The 23,316-nt window shown below is 43.8% G+C and overlaps 1 protein-coding gene and 1 pseudogene across 8 annotated transcripts in view; both read right to left on the bottom strand.

Annotated features, from left to right (window-relative positions):
* SPIDR (scaffold protein involved in DNA repair) overlaps positions 1-23,316 on the bottom strand; it is a 285,105-nt gene that overhangs the window by 10,548 nt on the left and 251,241 nt on the right. For 7 of the 8 annotated variants that reach the window (XR_009449640.1, XM_059672698.1, XM_059672699.1 and 4 more), the window contains 5 exons: positions 9,037-9,124; positions 7,446-7,583; positions 7,291-7,350; positions 3,872-4,079; positions 2,807-2,959 (listed from right to left, as the gene is read on the bottom strand). Coding sequence is in view for 7 of the 8 variants with exons in the window: in XM_059672698.1 (XP_059528681.1) it covers positions 2,807-2,959; positions 3,872-4,079; positions 7,291-7,350; positions 7,446-7,583; positions 9,037-9,124 (647 nt within the window). In the remaining variant the exon portion in view is untranslated. Of the gene's footprint in view, positions 1-2,806; positions 2,960-2,986; positions 3,146-3,871; positions 4,080-7,290; positions 7,351-7,445; positions 7,584-9,036; positions 9,125-23,316 lie in introns of those variants that run through there. The other variant, XM_059672702.1, reaches the window with a different exon arrangement.
* On the bottom strand, positions 15,193-17,011 carry LOC132219935 (eukaryotic translation initiation factor 2A-like; annotated as a pseudogene).

Here is a 23,316-nt window from a genome sequence, read left to right as displayed (position 1 = left end):
AAAGGGATAGGAATCATAGTCAATAAGAGCTTATAACATAGCCAGAAAGGAGTGTTGACTAATTCGCAACAGGCAAAGGTGTAAGGCAAAGGGAATGGCTCGGTCCCCAGGCCCTGTGCCCAGCAGAGAGCCTGGCTCACAGCAGTAGTTGGTGTCTGCTAAATGGATTAATAAAAAGGAGACTGCTACCAATCACAGTTCCTTGTGATCCTAGGATACCTTTGGGTGTTAATAGCATTTACATTAATATGGAATTAAGTTACTTCCATCCAGTTAGGACAAGAGTTGAGGAAACGTATTTCATTTGGGATCTATACATCCTGGGAAATGTAGTAACCTGTTAGTATCTAGAACATTCACTTAAGCGAGCATCAGAAAAAAAAACAATTTTTGTTAGAGTTTGATAAGTGTGACGCCACACTCATCACTTAACTGCAATTTGCTATTAAAAGCCTTCACTGTCCTTATCTTGTTTACAGAACTCTCTTATAATTAGGTTTGGGAAAGGCGTATCACATATTTATTAAAACATCTTTTTTTAAAGGTCCTTTAAAAAGGTCCTATTGGAAGTGCTGCAACCCTTCTTTCCTTTTGGGGCACACAACAGCTACGTGCTCTGGACAGTCGGGTTTTCCTGGCACTGTCAGCCTGGTTTAAAATTTTCTTCAGATACTTGGAACTCTCTGCCACACTACTCCCACCTTCCTGACAGAAAGAAGTTGGGGCTCAGACATTTTTCTTCTAGTTGGAGGCCAAGGCCAAGACTTTGCCACCACTTTCCAAGGAGACACAGAGTGGGCTTGCTGCATCCATTGCGACCATGGCAAGTAAGAGCATTATACACGAACCAGCAATGAATGTATACAGAAGTGGTGAGCAATACAAAGAAGAGAAAATCAATGATGCAGAGCTTTTTCACCCCAGACAATAAACTAGAAGGAAGTGCCTGCATATGCTGGGAGTTGGTGTTTGGGGAGTGATGAGAAGGCCTGGTGACCCAAGTGAAGTGAGGTGGAGTGGAGTGGAGTGAAGAGGAGAGGAGAGGAGTAGAGTGAAGAGGAGAGGAGTAGAGTGAAGAGAAGAGGAGTGAAGAGTAGAGGAGAGGAGTGAAGAGTGGAGTGGAGTGAACTGTACAGATAAGAATTTACAAGATCATCTTCTATGGTTACTTTCGGTACATTCAATTTATTATATAACACTGGTATGTTTCCATTCATACCATTTGTCAAAAAATATATCATCATCATAATAAAAATACCATTTACTGATTTTCATCTTTGAGAATCAATCTGTAGACCAAGTGTGCAAGGCTTAATTATGGAATAAATTATCATGCAACAATATACAGAAACAGCTGTATGGTGGTGGTTCAAAGACAGCAGTAAAAGCAGGGCCAGAGAGCTAATATTCACTTCCTACAAAGCAAGGAATAAAGAGATACCATGTTTAACTGATAAAACAAGAAGCAAACAAATTTACAAAATCCTTACAGCTCACATCATAGTTACTGGTGAGAAAGTAGATACTGTCTATTTAAGATTAGGAAGAGAGCAAGAAAGTCCCCTACCACTACTTATATTAAAAACAGTACTGGAAGTACTAGCTAATACAGTAAGATAAAAAATTGAAAAAAGGAAATAAAAGGTATAAAGATTGGAAAGGAAGAATAAACTGTCCTTGTGTCCTGGTGATATAGTTTTCTATGTTAACTATCCCAAAGAATCAACAACAAAAAACTAAAACTACAAAATAATTTTAGTACGATTGTAGGATACAAGGTTAAAATACAAAAGTAAATTGCTTTCCTATATATTAGCAATGAACAAATGGAATTTGAAATAAAAAACACACCACCATTTACATTAATGCTAAAATAAAGAAGATACTTGGGTAAAACCATAACAAAATATCTACATGATCCAGATGAGAAAAACTACAGAACTATCATAAAAGAACTTAGAGGTCTAAAATTAATAGGTAGATATTCCATGCTCAGATTCAAGACCATCCCACTTAAAATCCCAGCAAGTTATTTTGTAGATATCAACAAACTGATTTTAAAGTTCATATGGAAGGCAAGAAACCTAGAATCCACGTTCCACTTCACTGAAGAGCACTACCGTTGCCGGTTGGTCACCTAAGCCAGAATCTTAGGGGTCATCACACACGTTACTCTCCTCCGCATCCGCCTTGCTCCCTCTGTACCAAATTCATTACCCGGCCGTCCAATCCTTCTTAACGAAATCCACTCCGAGATTCACTCACCCTTTAGACGGTGCTCGCCCTCCTGCTGGCGGCTACCCCAGGCCCAGCCCGTCCACTCCCCTCTGCAGAGATGGGAGCTGGACCAGGCTGTCTCTCTGGGAGGCCCTGGCAGCGAGCCCGCTGGCCTGCACAAGCCGGCCCTCTTACTTTCTCTCAGGTCACTCCCTCTATGCAGGTGCCTTCGGCCTCCTTCCAGGCTCCGGGGCTTACCTGCTCTATCCTTCCAGCAGCCTCTGTAAGCCTGCTTTCTCCCCACCAGCTATTCTTCCCGACCTTCCCGCTTCACCTCATGAGCTCCGCCCTGACCAGGGGAGGTGGCGCGGAGCACCCCGGCCCGGGGATGCTGAGGCGCGGGGTCTGGCGGTGTGCATGTCTGACATGTCCTCCTACACAGACTACACACCGAGAAGCGAGAACCCCTTCTGATGTTGCTCCTGTGTATCCAACGTCTGGAACATGTCAGGGACTCAACAACTACTTGCTGACAAGTGTGATATTCAAGAAAATAGAAATACCGTTTCCAATAAGATCGACTGCCCACCTTGGACGCTGCAGATGCAGTTGACCTGAGTGACGGAATCCAGGCCATCGAGTCTCACAGGGCCCGGCAGCTCACAGGAGCGAGTGCCCGAGGCCACATCCAACACGGGCTCTGGCAGCGAGAGGACAGTGCGCTCACCACAAACAAGCCGACCTGTCGAGAGAGACATTTCAGACGGAAGCACTGAGGGAAGAGGGAGTTCTGCCAGGAAGGGCGGTGTCCTTTGCTAGATCCCTATGAGCTGTGTGGGACGGGGGGGACCACTGCGGGGTCCATTCACTGTGTCCAGTGACACGCGCACTGTGCAGAAAGGAAGCCCCAAGCCGCCAGCGTGCCAAGCTGAAAAAACACACAAATGCCACATTCATTTTCAACTCAAAAGGTGAATTTTATGGTATTAAGATTATTCCTCAAGAAAATATATATGGCCCTAACCGGTTTGGCTCAGTAGATAGAGCGTCAGCCTGCGGACTGAAAGGTGCCAGGTTCGATTCCGGTCAAGGGCATGTACCTTTGTTGCAGGCACATCCCCAGTAGGAGGTGTGCAGGAGGCAGCTGATGGATGCTTTTCTCTCATTGATGTTTCTAACGCTCTATCCTTCTCCCTTCCTCTCTGTAAAAAAATCAATAAAATACATTTTTTTAAAAAAAGAAAGTATATATATATGTATATATTGTTGAGGTAGGCTCCTACTTTGATTCCTCGACAAAGTGTAGATGTTTACAATTTGTAGCTTTTCATTTGTTTTAAAAAATGTTGTCCCAGGCAATGGCTTAAGTGGCTCTTGCACCTGTAAGCTTGCCACCAACAGACAGTCCTAGAGTGACCACTGGCAGCTCTGACACCGTTTGCCCGTACTGCAAGGGGTTCTGGTTCTGTCCAGGTGGCCACGGCATGGTCAGTGAGAACCTGGGCGGCACCAGGGGCCTCTGCACTCCACACGCCTTGTCTGCGGAGGGCTTAGTGGTGGCCCCGCAGTGTCTGAGCAGGACCTGGAAGCCCAAAGCCAAGGTCTGGAATCTGCACAGCACCACTGGCTCACAGCCGTCAGGAAGAAAGCTTACCCTGGTCTCGGAGAGCGTCTCTGAAGAAGAAGCTGTGGGGGGCAGCCTTGGCGAGTTCTTCCAGGACCTCCTGGCCCAGCACACACGAGGAGGTCACACAGACCGGCAGGGTTCTGGGGAAGCCAGAGGGGCTTTCATCCTGCGCTTGCAGGGTGACGTCAGTCACCGTCAGCCAGATCTCCCTTTGCTCCAGAAGCAAACTGCTTAGCTACGAGACACAGTCAAGACTAAGAACTTGATAGCTACTCTGACATCAAAGTAATTTTTAAAGCAATGTTAGATGACTGTTCTTGACATGAACATCATTTATATGAACATTATTACATGTTTACATTAACATCACTTCAACATATTTAAAAACATACAGGACTTGTCATGTTCTGGTCTATTGACATGGCTGTGCCCTGTGAGCCCCATTGACATGGCTATGCTCTATGAGTCCCATTGACATGGCTGTGCCCTGTGAGCCCCATTGACATGGCTGTGCTCTGTGAGTCCCATTGACATGGCTATGCCCTGTGAGTCCCATTGACATGGCTGTGCCCTGTGAGCCCCATTGACATGGCTATGCTCTGTGAGTCCCATTGACATGGCTGTGCCCTATGAGCCCCATTGACATGGCTGTGCCCTGTGAGCCCCATTGACATGGCTGTGCCCTATGAGCCCCATTGACATGGCTATGCTCTGTGAGTCCCATTGACATGGCTATGCTCTGTGAGTCCCATTGACATGGCTGTGCCCTGTGAGCCCCATTGACATGGCTGTGCCCTGTGAGCCCCATTGACATGGCTATGCTCTGTGAGTCCCATTGACATGGCTGTGCCCTGTGAGCCCCAACCGTGCACCTGTAAAGGGCTCCTTCGCTCTGATCCCATCTGCCCTCTCCCGGCACCGCTCTCCGTGTCCTCTGACGTGCTCAGGAAGAGCTCGTTGTGCTCTGCCTCTTGATCCCATGTTTATACATCTATGATGCTAATTACCACACTGTCTTACATTTAGCACATACACATTCTCCTGTCCTGCTAGATTATAACCCCTGCCACCAAATTAATATGTGGAAGTCCTACCCGCCCATGTAATGGTCATGGAAGGATGGAAGGTGGTGCCTTTGTGAGGTAGTTAGGTCATAAGAGTGGAGTCCTCGCCCTAATCGGTTTGGCTCAGTGGATAGAGAGTCAGCCTGCGGACTCAAGGGTCCCAGGTTCGATTCCGGTCAAGGGCATGTACCTTGGTTGCGGGCACATCCCCAGTAGGGGGTGTGCAGGAGGCAGCTGATCGATGTTTTTCTCTCATGGATGTTTCTAACTCTCTATCCCTCTCCCTTCCTCTCTGTAAAAAAATCAATAAAATATATCAAAAAAAAAAAAAAAAGAGTGGAGTCCTCATAATGGGATGAGTGCCCTTACAAGACAGGAGAGAGCTGGCTGCCTCTCTGCTCTCGACACTGTGAAGACACAGGAGTCGTCCTTTTGTGAACCCAGAGGAGAGCCCTCACCCAGAGCCCGACCATCGGGCACTTAGATCTCAGGCTTCCATACTCCAGAACTTTGAGAGATACATGTTTGCTGTTTAAGCCACAAACTCTATGGTATTTATTACAGAAGCCCAAACTGAGAATGACAGAACTACATCTTATTTGCTCTCAGATTTTGGTATAAAGCAGGTATCAAATGTTTGTTTTTGTTTTTCTCTTTTTTTCTTTCTTCTTTCATTATACTTTTTTCTTTTTTATCTGCAAAAGTTCTAATACCCTTTCAATTTTATGCTAGTGGCATTCTGTCCTTTCCTCTTGATCAAAGTTTGGGACTCACTAGATGCAAATGGGGTCAAGGGTTTGGCGGGGAGGACCCTGGTGCTCTGTGGGGCTGGGCCGGGGAACCCGCTGGCGTGGATGGTGGATATTTACATGGTCTCACTGTGCCCGCCTACAAAATATTTGTTAGAGAGTTACTAACCAATTACTATGAAATATTTATTAGTTAACTTTATAGTGGAGAAACCTGGAAAATAACATCTTAATCAACTGATAAAATATCACAGTGCTGGGACAAATCTACTGTGTGCCTCCTGACATGAACACAATATTTTTATGTTGTATTCCAGTCCAAAATGCATAATCTGAATATATTCATGAGATAACAAAAGGAAAATAGAAATGGAGGGACATTCAATTAGGTAACTGGCCTCTATTCTTCAAAAATATCAAGGTCATAAAAGATAAGCATGGAGGATGTGGAGATTATTATGATAAGCGAAATAAGCCAATCAGAGAAAGACAAATATCACATGACCTCATTTGTATGTGGACTCTAATGAACACAATAAACTGATGAACAAAATTGAACCAGAGGCATGGAAACTTGTAACAGAGGGGAGAGGGGAAGGGATAATAGAAGGTGATAGGATTAGTTAAACAATATTTATGCATAGCCCATGGACACAGATAACAATGTGGGGAAGGCCTGGGTGGGGTAGGGATTAAATAGAGGGGGGCAAAAAAGGTAGAATGGTGGACATCTATAATACCAAAAATTAAAAAAAGAATACTGCCCTAACTGGTTTGGCTCAGTGGATAGAGCATTGGCCTGCGGACTGAAGGGTCCCAGGTTTGATTCCAGTCAAGGGCATGTACCTTGGTTGTGGGCACATCCCCAGTGGGGAGTGTGCAGGAGGCAGCTGATCGACGTTTCTCTCTCATCGATGTTTCTGACTCTCTATCCCTCTCCCTTCCTCTCTGTAGAAAATCAATAAAATATATTTTAAACAAATAAAAAAAAATGAGTCCTGGGTAGATTAATTATCAATTTATGGTGGAAATAATATTCAGGGGACTGAGATGCATGTTCCTCTAAGTCACGGCCTAGCAGAGGTTTCCTGTGAAACGTACATCACAGGTTGAACGTGCCAAAAGCATCTCTGTACTTGTCTCCTCTTAGCTGACTTGCGAAGCGGACAACGAGCCCCTCTAGGCCCCCCCCCCCCGCCCCCCGAGAACTGCCCACGGCTGTGGGCCTGCAAGGCTCCCGCAACTGTCCAGCTCGCAGACACTGAAGACTTAGTTCCGAGAAGCGGCTGAGCTCAATCCTGAGATTCCTACTTTCACTCCAAGACTGAAGTTTCAGCTTCTCTTTCTTTTCTACAACCTGCCCATGTGTCAGAGAGGAACTACGGTCACCCGGCAGAGTTACCCGAGTTTTATGCCTCAGTACTTAGCACAGTAGCCGGCACTCCACACCTACTCAAGGAGTGGCGTCTGACCTCTTCAGCACCAAGCATGCGTAACTCAATTCCAAAAATGCTTTTCTATCTTGATGCTCCATTAATTTCTAAGGGGGATGAATGATCCTTTAATAAACTATATAACACCTTAAGCGTTACAACACGTTATGAGGGGAAAAAGAGAGAGAGACAGAGATTACCAATGGTCTTTGATAAATCACTCTGGCATAGAAACTGCAACGGGTACCAAGATCACCAGTCTGAAAAGGCATTGAAAAAGATTTGTAACATCACACAAAGCACACAAATTAAAAAACAAAGTAACTGAAGGCCTTGTTAGAAATGAAGACATTACCTGGAGAATTTCTCGTAGGGAGCAAGGAGCTGGGGGCTGGTAAAGCTTAGAGACAGGGTCTTCAATGATATCAATCTGTCCCAGTGTGGGGTGAGCAGTGAGGACATAACAGAAGCGAGGAGGCAGAGGAGTGTTTGCCTGTTTGAAACAGGGCAGAAGTAGAACGTGAATGCATCGTTGAAGACTCAAATATGAAATGTAGTCTTTATACATTTTTATTCACAGGTGAATACTGTCTCTGAAAGGCTGATAAGAAATATCTATATAATAAATAGATTATGTTGTTTATCTCTGGGACCAATTATAAAAATTTGTACTTTTGAATTTATTACTGATTCAGATTTCATTTTAGAAATTTATTCTTCAAAGTATATTTAAAACACAATTGAGAATATTCTCTCAAATAATCTGGAAATGAGTATTTTTTAAACTGAATGTATTGGGGCGATAATGGCAGACCAAATTATATAGGTTTTAGGTACACAATTCTATAATACATCATGTGTATATTGTGATGTGTGTTCACCACCCCAAGTTTCCTTCCATCACCATTTATCCCCCCAAAACCCTCTTTACCTCCGCTACCCGCCTTCCCTCTGTCAATCACCATACTGTTGTCTGTGTCTATGAGTTTGTTTTCTTAATCCCTTCTCCTTTTTCACCATCCCCACACCCCCCTCCCCTGACAGCTGTCAGTCTGTTCCTATTTTGTTAGTTTACTTTGTTCATTAGATTCCACACATGAGTGAAATCATACAGTATTGTCATTCTCTGACTGGCTTATTTCACTTAGCATAATGCTCTCCAGGTCCATCCATGCTGTTGCAAAGGGTAAGATTTCCTTACTTTTTATAGCTGAGTAGTATTCCATTGTGTAAATGTATCACGGCTTTTTTTTTTTTTTTTTTTTTAAATTGGAAATGGGAATTCTTGACAGCAATTTTGCTGGTCCAGCACAGTCCAGAGTTGTATTCTTAGCACTTTGCTAAGAAGTCAGCTACCACACAAACAAGACCACCCCAGTTTTCAGCATTGGGAACTATAGCCCAAAGCAATGCTGACCAGCCCGGTGGAGAATGCTTAAGGTACACAAAAGGGGACACATTTTAATCAGTCAATTTTTCTACCTGTGAGCAACTACCGTAAATAATATGATGAGGCAGGAAAATGGAAATTCCTGGTAACTTGTCGGCTGTATGAATACCCATGGATTTTATTTATTGGGTTTTATGAGTTTCTGCTCTAATTGGTAACTGAGTGTTGGTTCTACTGGTGACTGGAAGCGGGTGGTGCTCTGTGTCTTGTTTAGTATGAGGCTAAGACCCTCACGGCTGGCTCTAATGGGATGACCCTAACAACTGTGGTTTAAAAACACCATCAAACTAACCTCAAGAAGAATATACTGAAGCGCAGAAGGAAAGCAACCAGAGCTTGGGCTTTGCAAGGATGCGAGTGGGTCTGACTCTCTGTCCTGGCTCATGCTCACTGGCCCTGGCTTCTCGGGGCTGTGGGCTGTGGAGGCAGCGCTTGGCGCAGCACCTGGCACGGAGCAGGTGGCGGCCGGGGGGACCCCCTCAGACGCTGAGCTTACCTCTTCACAGGCCTGGCCGTGGCCCGGTGCTTTTAGAGGCACCACTGGAGGCCACAGAGTGTCAATCAAACTGAAGAGCCCCGCTGTCCTGGAAAAAGAAGAGATCTGTCAAAGGTGTGCATCACTAAGCATCACCCCGAACCACCTGGTCCAGGAGCTGGCCACACACAGATCTGCTTAGCAGACACCACCCCGAATGCCAAGGGCCCGCCATGCAGGATAAGTGGCGATTCAGATGGAAAAGAGCGGCACACAGAGACATACAGACCTTCAAACAGACTGCACCAGAACAGGACAGAGACTGGTCATTACATTATAATACATCTTCCTTTCCAGTTTGGAGGCCTTTGATTTCTTCTTGTCTGATCGCTATGGCTAGGACTTCCAGTGCCGTGCTGAACAAGAGTGGTAGAAGAGGGCCTCCCTGTCTTGTTCCTGTTCTTAGGGCAAATGGTTTTAGCTTTTGCCGATTGAGTATGATGTTGGCTGTAGGACTGTCATATATGGCCTTTATTATGTTGAGGTCTGATCCCTCTATTCCCACTTTGCTGAGGGTTTTTATCAAAAAGGGTATTGGATTTTGTCCAATGCTTTTTCTGCATCAATTGATACGATCATGTGATTTTTGTCTTGCAATAGGTTTAGGTGATGTATTACATTTACTGGTTTGCGAATATTGTACCAGCCTTGCATCCCTGGAATAAATCCCAGCTGGTCATGGTGTATGATCTTTTTAATGTATTGCTGGACCCGATTTGCTAAAATTTTGTTGAGGATTTTAGTGTCTATGTTCATTGGCCTGTAGTTCTCTTTCTTTGTTGTGTCATTATCTAGTTTTGGAATTAAGGTAATGCTGGCCTCATAGAAAGACTTTGGAAGTTTTCCTTCCTCTTGAATTTTTTGAAATAGTTTGAGGAGAGTAAGTGTTAGTTCTTCTTTGAATATTTGGTAAAACTCCCCTGTGAATCCACCTGGACCAGGGCTTTTGTTTGCTGGGAGTTTTTTGATAACTGCTTCAATTTCATCAGTAGTTACCGGCCTATTCAGGTTTTCTGATACTTTTATTCACAGATGACATGATAACGTACATAGAAAACCCTAAAGACTTCATAAAAAAACTACTAAATTTAATAAAGAATTCGGCAATGTACCAGGATACAAAATTAGCACCCCAAAATCCATGGCATTTTTATGCACCAACAGTGAACTCTCAGAAAGAGAAATAAAAAAAATTATCCCATTTACCACTGTAACAAAAAAATTAAGATACTTAGGAATAAACTTAACCAAGGAGGTAAAAGACCTGTACTCTGAAAACTGCATGACGTTGAAAAAAGAGATAGTTCAAGATATAAAGTGAAAGACTATACCATGTTCATGGATTGGTAGAATCAACCTCATTAAAATGTCCACATTACTCAAAGCAATCTCAGAATCAATGCAATGACTATTAAAATACCAAGGACATATTTCACAGATCTAGAACAAACACTCCAAAAATTTATATGGAGCCAAAAAAGACCCCAAATAGCAGCAGGAATCTTGAGAAATAAGAACATAGTTGGAGGAATCACAATACCAGATATCAAGTTGTACTACAAAGCAATTGTGTTCAAAACAGCCAGGAACTGGAATAAGAACAGGCATATAGACCAATGGAACAGAACAGAGAACCCAGAAATCGACCCACACAACTACGCTCAGTTAATATTTGACAAAGAAGGCAAGAGTATACATTGAAGCAGAGACAGTCTCTTCAATAAAAGGTGTTGGGAAAATTGGACAGGATATGTAAAAAAATGAAACTAGACCACCAACTTATACCAAACACAAAAATAAACTAAAAATGGATAAAAGACTTAAATCTAAGATGTGAAACCATAAAAATCCTAGAAGAAACGATAGGCATCAAAATCTCAGACATCTCTTGTAGCAATATGTTTACCAATACATCTCCTAGGACAATGGAAACTAAGGAGAAAATAAACAAATGGAACTACATTAAAATCAAAAGCTTCTGCACAGCAAAACAACCATCAACAAAATAACAAGAGAGCCCACTACATGGGAGAACATATTTGCTAATGATACATCTGATAAGGGATTAATCTCCAAAATATATAGGGAACTCATGAAACTTAATAAAAGGAAGACAAGCAATCCAATTAAAAAATGGGCAAAGGACCTAAATAGACACTTCTCTAAAGTGGACATACAAATGGCCAAGAGACATATGAAAACATGCTCAAAGTCACTAATCATCCGAGAGATGCAAATCAAAACAGCAATGATATATCATCTCACACCTGTCAGAATGGCTACCATCAACAAATCAACAAATGACAAGTGCTGGTGAGGTTGTGGAGAAAAAGGAGCCCTCATGCAGTGCTGGTGGGAATGCAGAGTGGTGCAGCCACTGTGGAAAAACAGTATGGAGTTTCCTCAAAATATTAAAACTGGAACTCCCATTTCACCCAGTGATCTCATTTCTAGGAATATATCCTAAGAAACCCGAAACACTCATCAGAAAGAATATATGAACCCCTATGCTCACAGCAGTGCAATTTACAATAGCTAAGATTTGCAAACAGCCTAAGTGCTCATCAGCAGATGAGTGGATTAGAAAACTGTGGTATATCTACACAATGGAACACCATGTGGCAATAAAAAGAAAGAACTCTTACCATTTGCAACAGCATGGATGGACCTGGAGAGTATTATGCTGAGCAAAATAAGCCAGTCAGAGAAAGGTAAGTATCACATGATCTCACTCATAAGTGGAATTCAATGAACAACATAAACTGATGATCAAAAATAGATCCAGAGACATAGAAACATTGAACAGACTGTCAAACCTCAGAGGGAAGGCAGGGGAGGGTGGAGGCAGGGAAGAGACCAACTAATGAACTCATATGTGTACAAGCATAACTCACAGACACAGAGAGTGGGGTGGTGAGGTCTGAGGGGGGTGGGTGGGTCGGAGCGGGCTGGAAGAGGTTAATGGGGGGAAAAGGAGGACCTATGTAATACTTTCAACAATAAAGATTTTTTAAAAATTATAATACATTGGCACAATGTAATATACAGCCATTGAAATGGTTATATAAAAAGTATTTAAGAATGGAAAGATGTTTATGTAGCCCTGGACCAGTTGGTTAGAGCATTGTCCCGAAAGATAAGGTTGTGGGTTTAATCCCTGGTCAGGGAACATACAAGAATCAAACAATAAATGCATGAATAAGTGTAACAACAAATCAATCTTTCTCTTTCCCTCTCCCTCCCTCCCTCTCTCTCCTTCATTCTCTCCCTCCCTCCCTTCTTTTCTCTCTAAAATCAATCAAAAAGTAAAAATTAAAAAAAAAGATGTTTATGTGTGTTCAAAATTACCCTAGAAATCTTAGAAAAGCACAAAATCCTCTTTTATAGGAAGGGACTGACATCCAGTTATAAACATAATAACAGCTACTTTATTACTTTATTATGGGCCAAGGGCTGTTTTAAGCATATTACATATATCATGTTTAAGTTTCATGATAACCATATTTGTGTAGATAAAAATTATAGCAAGTTAGTTGACTTGCTCAAGGTTACACTTTCCAGCAACAAAAAGTAGTTTAAACTCAGAGATAAAAAGAAAGTATTTCTTCAGAGCCCTCCACTGCCCATGGCAAGGTTGGCTCACTGTTCTGCAGTGTCCTCACCTTCCCTAGGAAGTGTCCATGCCACACACATGCCATGTACACGCCACGCACACGCCACGCCACTGGACAGCACAGAGGTTCTAGGGGCTACTACCAGGAGCAACAGGCTGAAGCCAACTCCAGACCAAACCACCCCACCAGGACCTGGCGACACTTTAAGACTTTCTCAAGACCACATCATCCGCGTTACAGTGGCCACTTGCTTGCTACTGGGCACCGCAGCATCCTGGGGGGCCTGAAAGTGAGAACGGTGACGGGGCGCCCTGGGGAGCTGGGCTGCAGGGCAGCTGGGCTCACCCTCCGGCCGGAGCCCTGGGTCTGCCCTGAAACGGTGGTGCTGGAAAGGGGGGGCTGGGAGGGGGTCTGCAGATGTGCTTGGGGACAGTGGTCTCATCCCCAAGGTGTTTCTCCATTAGGCAGAGGGGAGGTCTGGAGAGAAAAAAGGTGAAACTAGAGAATCAAAGAAATCATAGAAAAGTTTAAAAGTAACTAAAGAAGAAAGAACAGCCAACAGGAATAGAATGAGTTATTATGTGAGAGGTGATAGGGGGCAGGAACCTGCACTAATCTAACCCCTCTCTTTAAAGAAAGGCAAGAGTCTAAGTCACATGGCACAGTTCACCTTTCTCATCAGGACTTTTATTTGGTAAAAGGTGAAAATGCTCAGAGAAGAAGGAAATATTAAGCCATTGCTACACATCTAGATGCAAAATGAATGCAGTATAAAGGATTTACCACCTCACTTTCCCAGTCTTTTCTCCTCGGAGAGATGTCAAGTATTGTCAGGGTGACACAGTGCTTTCACCATTTCCTAGGCGCTTTATTCATGAGGTCAGCCTCCTGCTGGGGTGGGGCTGTCTCACAGCGCTGTCTTGGAATCCACTCGGAACCGTGAGATGCGCATGTGTGGGACCGCATCCCTGCAGGACCACAGGCTAAGACTGGGGGTTGAAGAGAAGGTCTGTGCTGGCCGTCTGACAGCTGCTACCGACCTAGAAGCCCCCAGTCAGCGTGCTTGGCTACCATGGCTGTTGTTCTCACAAGAAGGCCAGCCTCTTGAGAGCAGGCTCTGTGGCTGCTCCATGGGGAGTCTGGCGCCTGTGGTGCTGAACCCCGGGAGGAAGGGTGCAGGGTGTGGCCGTGCTCACAGGGCCACCCGACTCCTTCCCAGGCTCGCGCCTGCGCTTAGTGAAGGCCACGCCACACTGGCACCTGTCAGACACAGCAAGTTGTCCCTCAATGTTTCCATTTGAGAATTTTTCATAAGCCTTGATTTTTCTTTTAGGAAACCCATGGCTTCTAACAAAATGTATTTCACCTAATCTCACTTGTTCACTTAATTAATCTAGTATCAGATATGCTACTAGGTGAAAATACGGTTAGACATAATTTAAGAAGAAAAAAGAATGTTTTCCAGCAGGTAGCTTATCCTTTTAAACCTTTTAGGTCACCCTCATAGTAGACATCACCAAATGCCCTAGGACCCGTGGTCGGCCAACTGTGGCTTGCGAGCCACATGTGGCTCTTTGGCCCCTTGACTGTGGCTCTAACCCTGATCTTTCCTCAGCTCTGCTCAACAACTTTGCTCCAAACATCATCTTTCTTCCCTTTCCTCGCAGCTCTCCCCCAAATGTACCTCAAAGCTTCCGGGAAACAAAACGCTGGGGACTTTAAAATCAAATAGCAACGCCGTCGTCTTTCCTGGAAAGCTTCTCCAGGACCCAGCAGGCAGTGCAAAGGCTGGGAGAAAGATGCAGAGAGGCCAGGAAAAGCCAGGCAATGCTCAGCACCTTTCTTCCGGGATGCCTGCGCCTCCTTCCTTTTCCTAAGTCACGTGGGGTACCAGGCCCATGTCCCTCCTGAGTGCCCCCATGCCCGGGGGTGAGGGGGGCAGGAGGCTGCTGACTGAACCACCTCTGTTGACCCATGGGAGTGAGGTCTGGCTCTGGACAGGCTGGCCCTGCACGAGAGCTCTTCGGAGAGACCAAGAGACCGAGTGCTCACAGTGTTTGTGGAAGCCAGGAGAACGCGGGTTAGAATACTGGGAGAGATACACCCCTCACCCGAGCGAGCTTAAAGATGAGGAGTTTCCAGAACAGGCTGTCCTGATTGACGGCTGCATTTCGAGAAACGATTTCAGACTTAAATCTTCTATTGTGATGCAAGATATTGCAAAACAACAGAATATATATTGTGAAACAGCTTTTTATTGATGTAAAATGTCTCTATTCACTTATATGGCAAATACCATCCCCTACTTAACAAAAAAAGACATTTTTCTTTCAATCTTAGCTAGACAATTCACGTGTGTTTTTATAATCATATATTGACATGATCTAGAATGCAGGATGTAAAAATCAATTCAATAAGCATTATGAAATAATTTCACACATAAGCAGAACCTTGGGCAAATGGTTAAAATTAGAGACGAACATTAAATCTGGGCAGACGATATTCCACATACAGCAACGCACGTAACAGATGTGTTTGCAGTGCTTTCTGGTAACTAACTTGCTTTCTGTTGATCTTTAAACACCCAATTCCCAATCTTCCAGCTCCCGGAGAAGGGCTTTTTATTTTTGAATTTTCTCCAACTGATTTTTTTTTTAGCTGTTTTCCAGCTTCTACTTGTTCTTTCAGTCGATTGATTGCTTTGTTTCCTCGTTAAGCTCCTGATTTTGGGTCTATCTCGGGTTCCCCAGAAGGTGACTGGGAGTATTGTGTGCTGAGGTCTGCAGAAACGGGCAGGAAGAGGCGCCAAATCTGTACTCGTGTCACTTCTTGCTTCCTGCTTTGCAGCTCTCTTAGCTTCAGGCTTCCTTTGATTTTTAAGGGCTGTTTTTGATAAGGCTTATCATTTCCTGGTTGTGGTTTCATATTCTGAAAGGGTTCCTCCTCATGCAAGTTAGGAATTGGCGATTGGTTTACTTCTTAAAGCTGGGGGTCTACACGCTGTTGCAGCTTTTGGTTCTTTCCTGGGTACATCACTTGGAACTGTTTGGTAAGCTCCTTTTTGTGCTGGTAACACTCCATCTGAAAATGACTGCCAAGAAACCTGCCATAATTTTGCATTTGATGGCACATAACACTTGTGCAAGACAGAGCCAGTATAATGTACCAAAAATTGTACCCATTATTAACACATAACCTGGGAGCAAAAGTGACTGTTAAAATATGCTTACTGCCTGGGCACCAAGTAAAATATCTAGAATCAGAGGCCGTGGGTTTAGAAATAAATTTGTAGTTTTTAACATCCCAAACTTCCATCTGTCTGGTCAGATTCCCACACCCAGCAACACTAACCTACGCCCAGGAGGACTAGAGTAGGCTGCACTCTGAGGACGAGTTCCGAAGTCAGACACAGGATCCCATTTCAAGTTGAAGGTTGTCGCTTTGGCAGGTGTAAGTCCCCAAACAGCACAAAACTCAGCACAACCAGAATTCCAAGCTACATCACCAATGAGGCCGCTTCTGGTAACTGCACTGTAGCACATTCTGCATTTGTTTCAATGTAGCGTGGCCTTTGGCCCCCAGCACCGGAAGCTCCCACCTTGTCAACACCAGTGCTTGCGCCTACTCAGCAGCAGCCTTTCTAGGCCATAGCACTGCACCCTCACCCACCTTAGAGAAGCCTTTATGGCTAAAGCTGCACGAGGTCCACCAAGGTTAGCCTACTGATAGGATGTAACAAATGAAGATGTACCCTTACCCCCAACATGACAGCCACCTTGGAGGGTCCAGGTAATAGCACAAAATCCATTTTTTGCAAATGCAATTTATTTGCAATTATGTTGAAATTGTTGTTTTCGAAGAAGTGAACTTCACTGTTAACATTTTGGGCAGAAATAGTTTCAACTTTTGACTGGGATGGATACCAATTTTGCATTTTTTTCTGGATGAAAGATTTTAAACGTCTCATTTTCCATCATCAAGCTGTAGGCGGGCTTCCCCGCTGTGACATCTCTGAAGCAGTGTGTGACGGCCACGTTGGCAGGACAGTGGTTTTTGGCAAGAACTCAAGGCAAACTGCCTTTGGGAGGTCAAAGGTCTGCTGCCATTGATGATATTTATTTTTTCTCTGTTGCCCCAGGCAAACAAGTTCCCATCCTTACTACAGATGTGGGCTTTGCCATTCCTCCAGATTCCCTCGGAAACACTGTGTTTTCTGTAAAATGTGGTGTCCATTCCCCACGCACAGTTTTGGTCTTTCCACTCTCAAGAGCAATGTGGACAGCACCATGTTGTCCGAGAAGGACAATACAAATGTTTACCAAACATTATGAGAAACCAAGATGGTGGCATAGGTTAACGCCGGAGATTGCTGCCTCGAACAACCACTTCAGAGATATAACTAAAGGACAGAACAGACATCATCCAGAACCACAGGAAGGCTGGCTGAGTGGAAATTCTACAACTAGGAGGAAAGAGAATATCATACCCAGACTCAGAGGAGGCGCAGTGCTGAAGTGAAATACTCAGGTGCGGAGTGCGCGCGCGGAGTGGGCTGGCGGCGGAGGGCACGGTTGTTGTTTTCAATCTGGAGGGAGTTTCAGACTCTGAGCTCCAGTTCCGGGCGAGTCTCTGGGGACCCAGACTCAAACGGGAGAAGTGGGACTGTCTGGCTTCGGTCGGAACTCGAAGGCAGCTTTCTCTCCGAGATTTGCAGTGGTTGCTGGGACTCTGAGAGGCAGAGCCCGTAGGGACGGAACGGAGAGCAGCCATAACTGCTCGCTCCACCCGACCTGTAGATCCCCGGGGACCCGCCCCGCCCAAGCCCTGCGCAGAGCCATTTGCCAGATAGCCTCAGGCAAAGGCTAGATTAGCACCGCCCTAGAGATCCAGCACAGAAGCTCTCCCACTGCAGACACAGCTGACTCTCATAGCCAGTTAGCCTGGAGGTCAAATCACCCCTGGCATTACCGACAACAATCAAGGCTTAACTACAAGACTGCGCACAAAGACCACTAGGGGGGTGCACCAAGAAGAGATAAAAAAATGCGGAGACAAAGAAACAGGACGCAAATGTCAGAAATGGAAGATATAGAGCTCAAAACCACACTTTTAAGGTCTCTCAAGAACTGTCTAGAAGCTGCCGATAAACTTAGTAAGGCCCTCGAAAAGACTGGTGAGGCCGCCGATAAATGTAGTGAGATCCTCAAGAAATCTAATGAGACCCTTGATGGTGTGATAAAGAACCAACTAGAAATTAAGCATACACTGACTGAAATAAAGAATATTATACAGACACCCAACAGCAGACCAGAGGAGCGCAAGAATCAAGTCAAAGATTCAAAACGCGAAGAAGCAAAAAACACCCAACCAGAAAAGCAAAATGAAAAAAGAATCTGAAAATACGAAGATAGTGTAAGGAGCCTCTGGGACAGCTTCAAGCGTACCAACATCAGAATTATAGGGGTGCCAGAAGATGAGAGAGAGCAAGATATTGAAAACCTGTTTGAAGAAATAATGACAGAAAACTTCCCCCACCTGGTGAAAGAAATAGACTTGCAGGTCCAGGAAGCGCAGAGAACCCCAAACAAAAGGAATCCAAAGAGGACCACACCAAGACACATCATAATTAAAATGCCAAGAGCAAAAGACAAAGAGAGAATCTTAAAAGCAGCAAGAGAAAGAAAGTCAGTTACCTACAAGGGAATACCCATACGACTGTCAGCTGATTTCTCAACAGAAACTTTGCAGGCCAGAAGGGAATGGCAAGAAATATTCAAAGTGATGAATGCCAAGAACCTACAACCAAGATTACTTTATCCAGCAAAGCTATCATTCAGAACGGAAGGTCAGATAAAGAGCTTCACAGATAAGGAAAAGCTAAAGGAGTTCATCACCACCAAACCAGTATTATATGAAATGCTGAAAGGTATCCTTTAAGAAGAGGAAGAAGAAGAAAAAGGTAAAGATACAAATTATGAACAACAAATATGCATCTATCAACAAGTGAATCTAAGAATCAAGTGAATAAATAATCTGGTGATCATAATAGAATCAGGGACATAGAAAGGGAATGGACTAACTATTCTTGGGGGGGAAAGGGGTGTGGGAGATGCGGAAAGAGACTGGACAAAAATCGTGCACCTATGGAAGAGGACAGTGGGTGGGGAGTGAGGGCGGAGGGTGGGGTGGGAACTGGGAGGAGGGGAGTTATGGGGGGAAAAAAGAGAACAAATGTAATAATCTGAACAATAAAGATTTAATTAAAAAAAACACAAATGTTTACCAAACATTAAAGCAAGTATGCTGTGATACTTAAAACAAAAAACTCGCCTCCTTACAATATATTCTATTATTACAAATTTACATATCAAGAAGCCTCCCTATATATACTTTTTCAAAGACTGAACTGGTTAGTCCTACTCAATAAATTACATTGGCATGTCAAATAATGAAGAATAAACCACAAAACACCCTTTACCCAGTGACTGGCTCCAACCTAAATAACAAATCAACCTGCATGGCTAACTGGATGGCTTCAGGGAGAAAGCCTTGGTGACGGGAAGACCTTTCCCACCCACTACCTGGGCAGGAAGCCAGGGCGGCACCCAGTTCTGAAACCGGCATTTCTGAGCATACGTCTCATTGGAGCAGCAGCCCACAGTGGGGAGGTTCTCATGCCTTCCCCGCCCCCATGCTGTCCCAGTCACCCAGAGTGACAGAAAGGAAGGGATAGGGCTTATTTCTTAATCAGGCACTGGGCGTGAACCACCTAAGCCAAACCTCCCAACCCCGCCTCACATACAGTCAAGCTAGACCATGCTTCAGGATGGCATAATAGAAGCAGAATTTGCTTTAGAGCCATTTAGAAGTGGGTTTAGAGTAAAATATTTACTGCTGATGAGCTTTAGTTCTTCATGTGTGAAATGAATGAAACAGTATTTGCCTTGAGAGGATATTTTGAGGATTACACACATGTACACACAGCATGGTGTCTGACATTTGATAAATGGTAGCTCCACCCACTTAACTTCTTTTGCATTTTCCTGCTTTCCTTGGTGCCCCAGTTGATCTCATTTACCAGTAAGCAGATCTGAAGCTAATCAACCAAACATGTATGGAATTGACTAAACAGTTGAAGTCTTGAACTATACATTATAATCATGATTTGTGTGATTTGGGACGAACACCTCAAATTTCAAAAAATACCTTTCCTCTAAAATAAAAATAAAAGTTATGATCTCTACTAATCTTTTATTAGAATCACTAATATAAGTAACTGTCAGTTCACAGTAACAACAAAAACACTAAAAAATAAATGGATTAAGCAAACACCCTGGAACCTGCAACCCAGAGTCACACCAGAGCTCGACCCCCTGGAAGAAGGGGGTGAGAACAGAGTCTGCAAACAAGAAATACGACGGTGAGCAAGAAACAGCTCCTGCCCTTAAGAGCCTCATTAATAATTGGCAGGCCAGGCTGAAATACTTGCCACTAGTCATTCTCACTGACGTCAATACTTATTGATTGATTGTCTACGCCATGCAAAGGCCACAAGTACAGTGGTTGGGGACTGGGAGGAGGACGTCTAAGGGACTTTCTTTCCCTGACCATTGGGTTAGTGTTTGGGCATGTTGACTAAGCTTGGCTTCTAGTATAAAATTTATCAGTATTTCATGGGTTACCTTGAAAACAAAAGCTGATATTTAAACAATAACTATTTATTGGATCAGTCTCTAAAACAGCGGTTCTCAACCTGTAGGTCGCGACCCCTTTGGGGGTCTAACGACCCTTTCACAGGGGTCGCCTAAGACCATTGGAAAATACATATATAATTACATTACGATTCATAACAGTTGCAAAATTACAGTTATGAAGTAGCAACGAAAGTAATTTTATGGTTGGGGGTCACCACAACATGAGGAGCTGTATGAAAGGGTCGCGGCCTGAGGAAGGTTGAGAACCACTGCTCTAAAGAGTAACCTCCTCCCAAGTGCCCAACCCCTTACTCGATCATTAAAACTGACCAGACGCCAGTGCTATCTTAACTTCATACTTTCTTAAGAGAGGCAAATGGATGTTTAGACAACAGAGGCTGTCCTTCCTCCCTTCCTCTTTCTAGTCCTAGTCCCAGGCCTTTCCAGTTCTCTGCAGGGTTCCTAAATCTTAACCCACCCTCTAAACCTCTCTTAGAGGTGGCCATCCGACCACAGCTCTTTGTATGAGGCACTTGCCAGTTGGTGTCTTTCTGGGTTTCCTCCTGGGCTCTCCTGCTGGTCTACGAGCTCTTGGAGGAAGTGGCCTATTTTATACTCTTGGCATCTGCCACAGCTCCTACCGCAGCTGCCCGGAGGAGCCATGCATTCAAAACCCACTGGTAACTGGTTCTTTGTTCTTCCTTCAGTTGCTGCAGAAGTTTCCAAACTGGTAGCCCTGCCCCAATCTCTCCCTTTATGTCAAATCTATTACAGTTACAATAGTAGGATAATCTTAACTTCATTTTCATTACTTCCTTTCTTCTCTCAAAAAAACTCATAATGACCCTAATAGGACTTAAGACTTTACTGGCTTTATCTAGCTGACTTTATACCTCAGTATGTTCTGGTCTAGGATAAATCCACCAAATCTAGCATATAGCTCAATGCTGCAGTAGCTATCCAGGGGCATAGCACCCAGAGCTACCAAGTATTTCTAGAATAAATGACTGAATTGCCGTTTCAATAACCCTCTTTCTTCCTCTTTTGCATATATCTTCCCTAGTCCTACTTTTATGTCTCCACAGGTAACATTTCACCAGTTTGAAGAAAATGTCTCCTGCCAGATGAAGATGTTTAAGGCATTTGTTCTCACTCACTTCTTTCATGAAATCTTCTGAGATCAGCCACTTAAAATCTAGTCATTTAAAGCAGCAACTGCTCAAATACTTGTGCTTTTCTAGTTTTCTGTTCCAGGGGATGCAATTCAAGGCCAAAGATGGTATCTACTGCCTCCTTGTCATTCTCAGCCCTCAGGGAGAGCCCTCTGTGTACAGTGAATCCTGACTAAGCGCTGTAGTAAAGTCCCTCTGATACATTACTCGTAACGGGCATTCACGAGCTCTAAATAAAACAATAACTATAAATTAATGTTTTAGACACAGAGATTAGTAGTTTTGTTTAATAATTTGAAACATATATACTACTAGGATTTTGAATTTAAAGAGGTTACCTTCCCCACAAAAAATTTTGCTAGCTATAGTTTCCATGTCTATAGGGTTAACATATTTCAGGAAATTCCCGCCCCCCCCCCCCCTCAGTGTTGCCTTATCATAGCAAAAGAAAAGAATAATTCGCAATAAAAAGATAAAGTTCATACACAGAATGACTCCAAAATAAGGTGACTTTTCAGCTTGTCTGACCTACTAAATGGCTGCACAGCCACTTGGGAGGGCAAAGGTCAGGGGTGCACCTTAGAGAGGTCACTGAACAAACAGCGGGGATGCCCTAGAGAGAAGGAAAGCACAGGCGGAGGTCCACGTCCTGCTTAGCAAGCATGCTTCACGGTTGTTTGGAAAATGGTAGTTTTTTCCTGAAGACCCAGACTATTTTTCTGACTCTTCGTATTTTACCCAGTCAGTATAAACACTCACCTCCACAAATATGTCAGAGAAACACAAAAGATACGATGGCTGTTTTTCTGCAAGCCATCCCAAATGCAGCAGGTCACAGAGCGACGCTCCCTGCAGAGTGGTCCAACAGCTCTGTCTGAATGAGCAGCTCTGAGGTCACCAGTCCACTTCAAACCCATTGTGTGGAATAGTGGTTTCCATCACTATAATCACAGACCAGATGAAATCTGCTGGCCAAAATCTAAAAGACTCCATGATTAGCCTAAACATACAACTCTCTTCCGACTGGCAAAAAAATTTATTTTCTGTATTAGATATTGAAATTATATAATTATATCTAATAATTTTAGCTTGAATTTTTGGAAGTAAGTGTATTAGGTTTATGAGAAGTATATTTTGTTAGAGTTTATGTGAGTTGCTAAGAAATACAGTACTTTGGGGGTGGGGGGAAAGAAAGACAGACAATTTGTGTTTACTGGGCCACAGATGGATGACTGACTGACAATGGATAATATCACAATTATAACACCCAGCATTCCAAAACTATTTAATAAATTGTTTTGAAGCAATATAGCTTCCAAAAGAAAAGACAATCTAAATAAATATTTGGATGGCCGCATACCAAAATAACGTTAAACATATAAGATAAAGAAATTAATCCCAAGCTAAAAAAGGGCATCAGATATTTAGTCACCAACTATAAAAGGAATGGCTTTCAAAAGTTTGTAAATGAATTATTTGAAATACACAGTGCATTTCCCATGGAAAAAAGGTTTCCTATGGCAATGTTGTAGTTAGTAGTAAAGCTTTCAGTGTTACCCACAAACACTCCATTAAATGTTATCAGGTACACATGATAGAAGAACACGAACCTCACAGAGTCAAAGACCCCTGGGTTCCAGTCCTGGCTGCAGTCCTTCCACGGGAAGCTATGTCCCACCGTCTCCAGCAGGAAGAGCGTCTCCCGGAGCGGAGCAGGAAACCTGCCCATGGCAAGGCCGTCCCACCCCGAGAGCCCGCTGG

Source organism: Myotis daubentonii, chromosome 17, assembly GCF_963259705.1.
Source record: "Myotis daubentonii chromosome 17, mMyoDau2.1, whole genome shotgun sequence".
In the NCBI taxonomy this organism is placed as follows: Eukaryota; Metazoa; Chordata; class Mammalia; order Chiroptera; family Vespertilionidae; genus Myotis; species Myotis daubentonii.
This window is presented reverse-complemented; position numbering and strand designations above follow the sequence as displayed.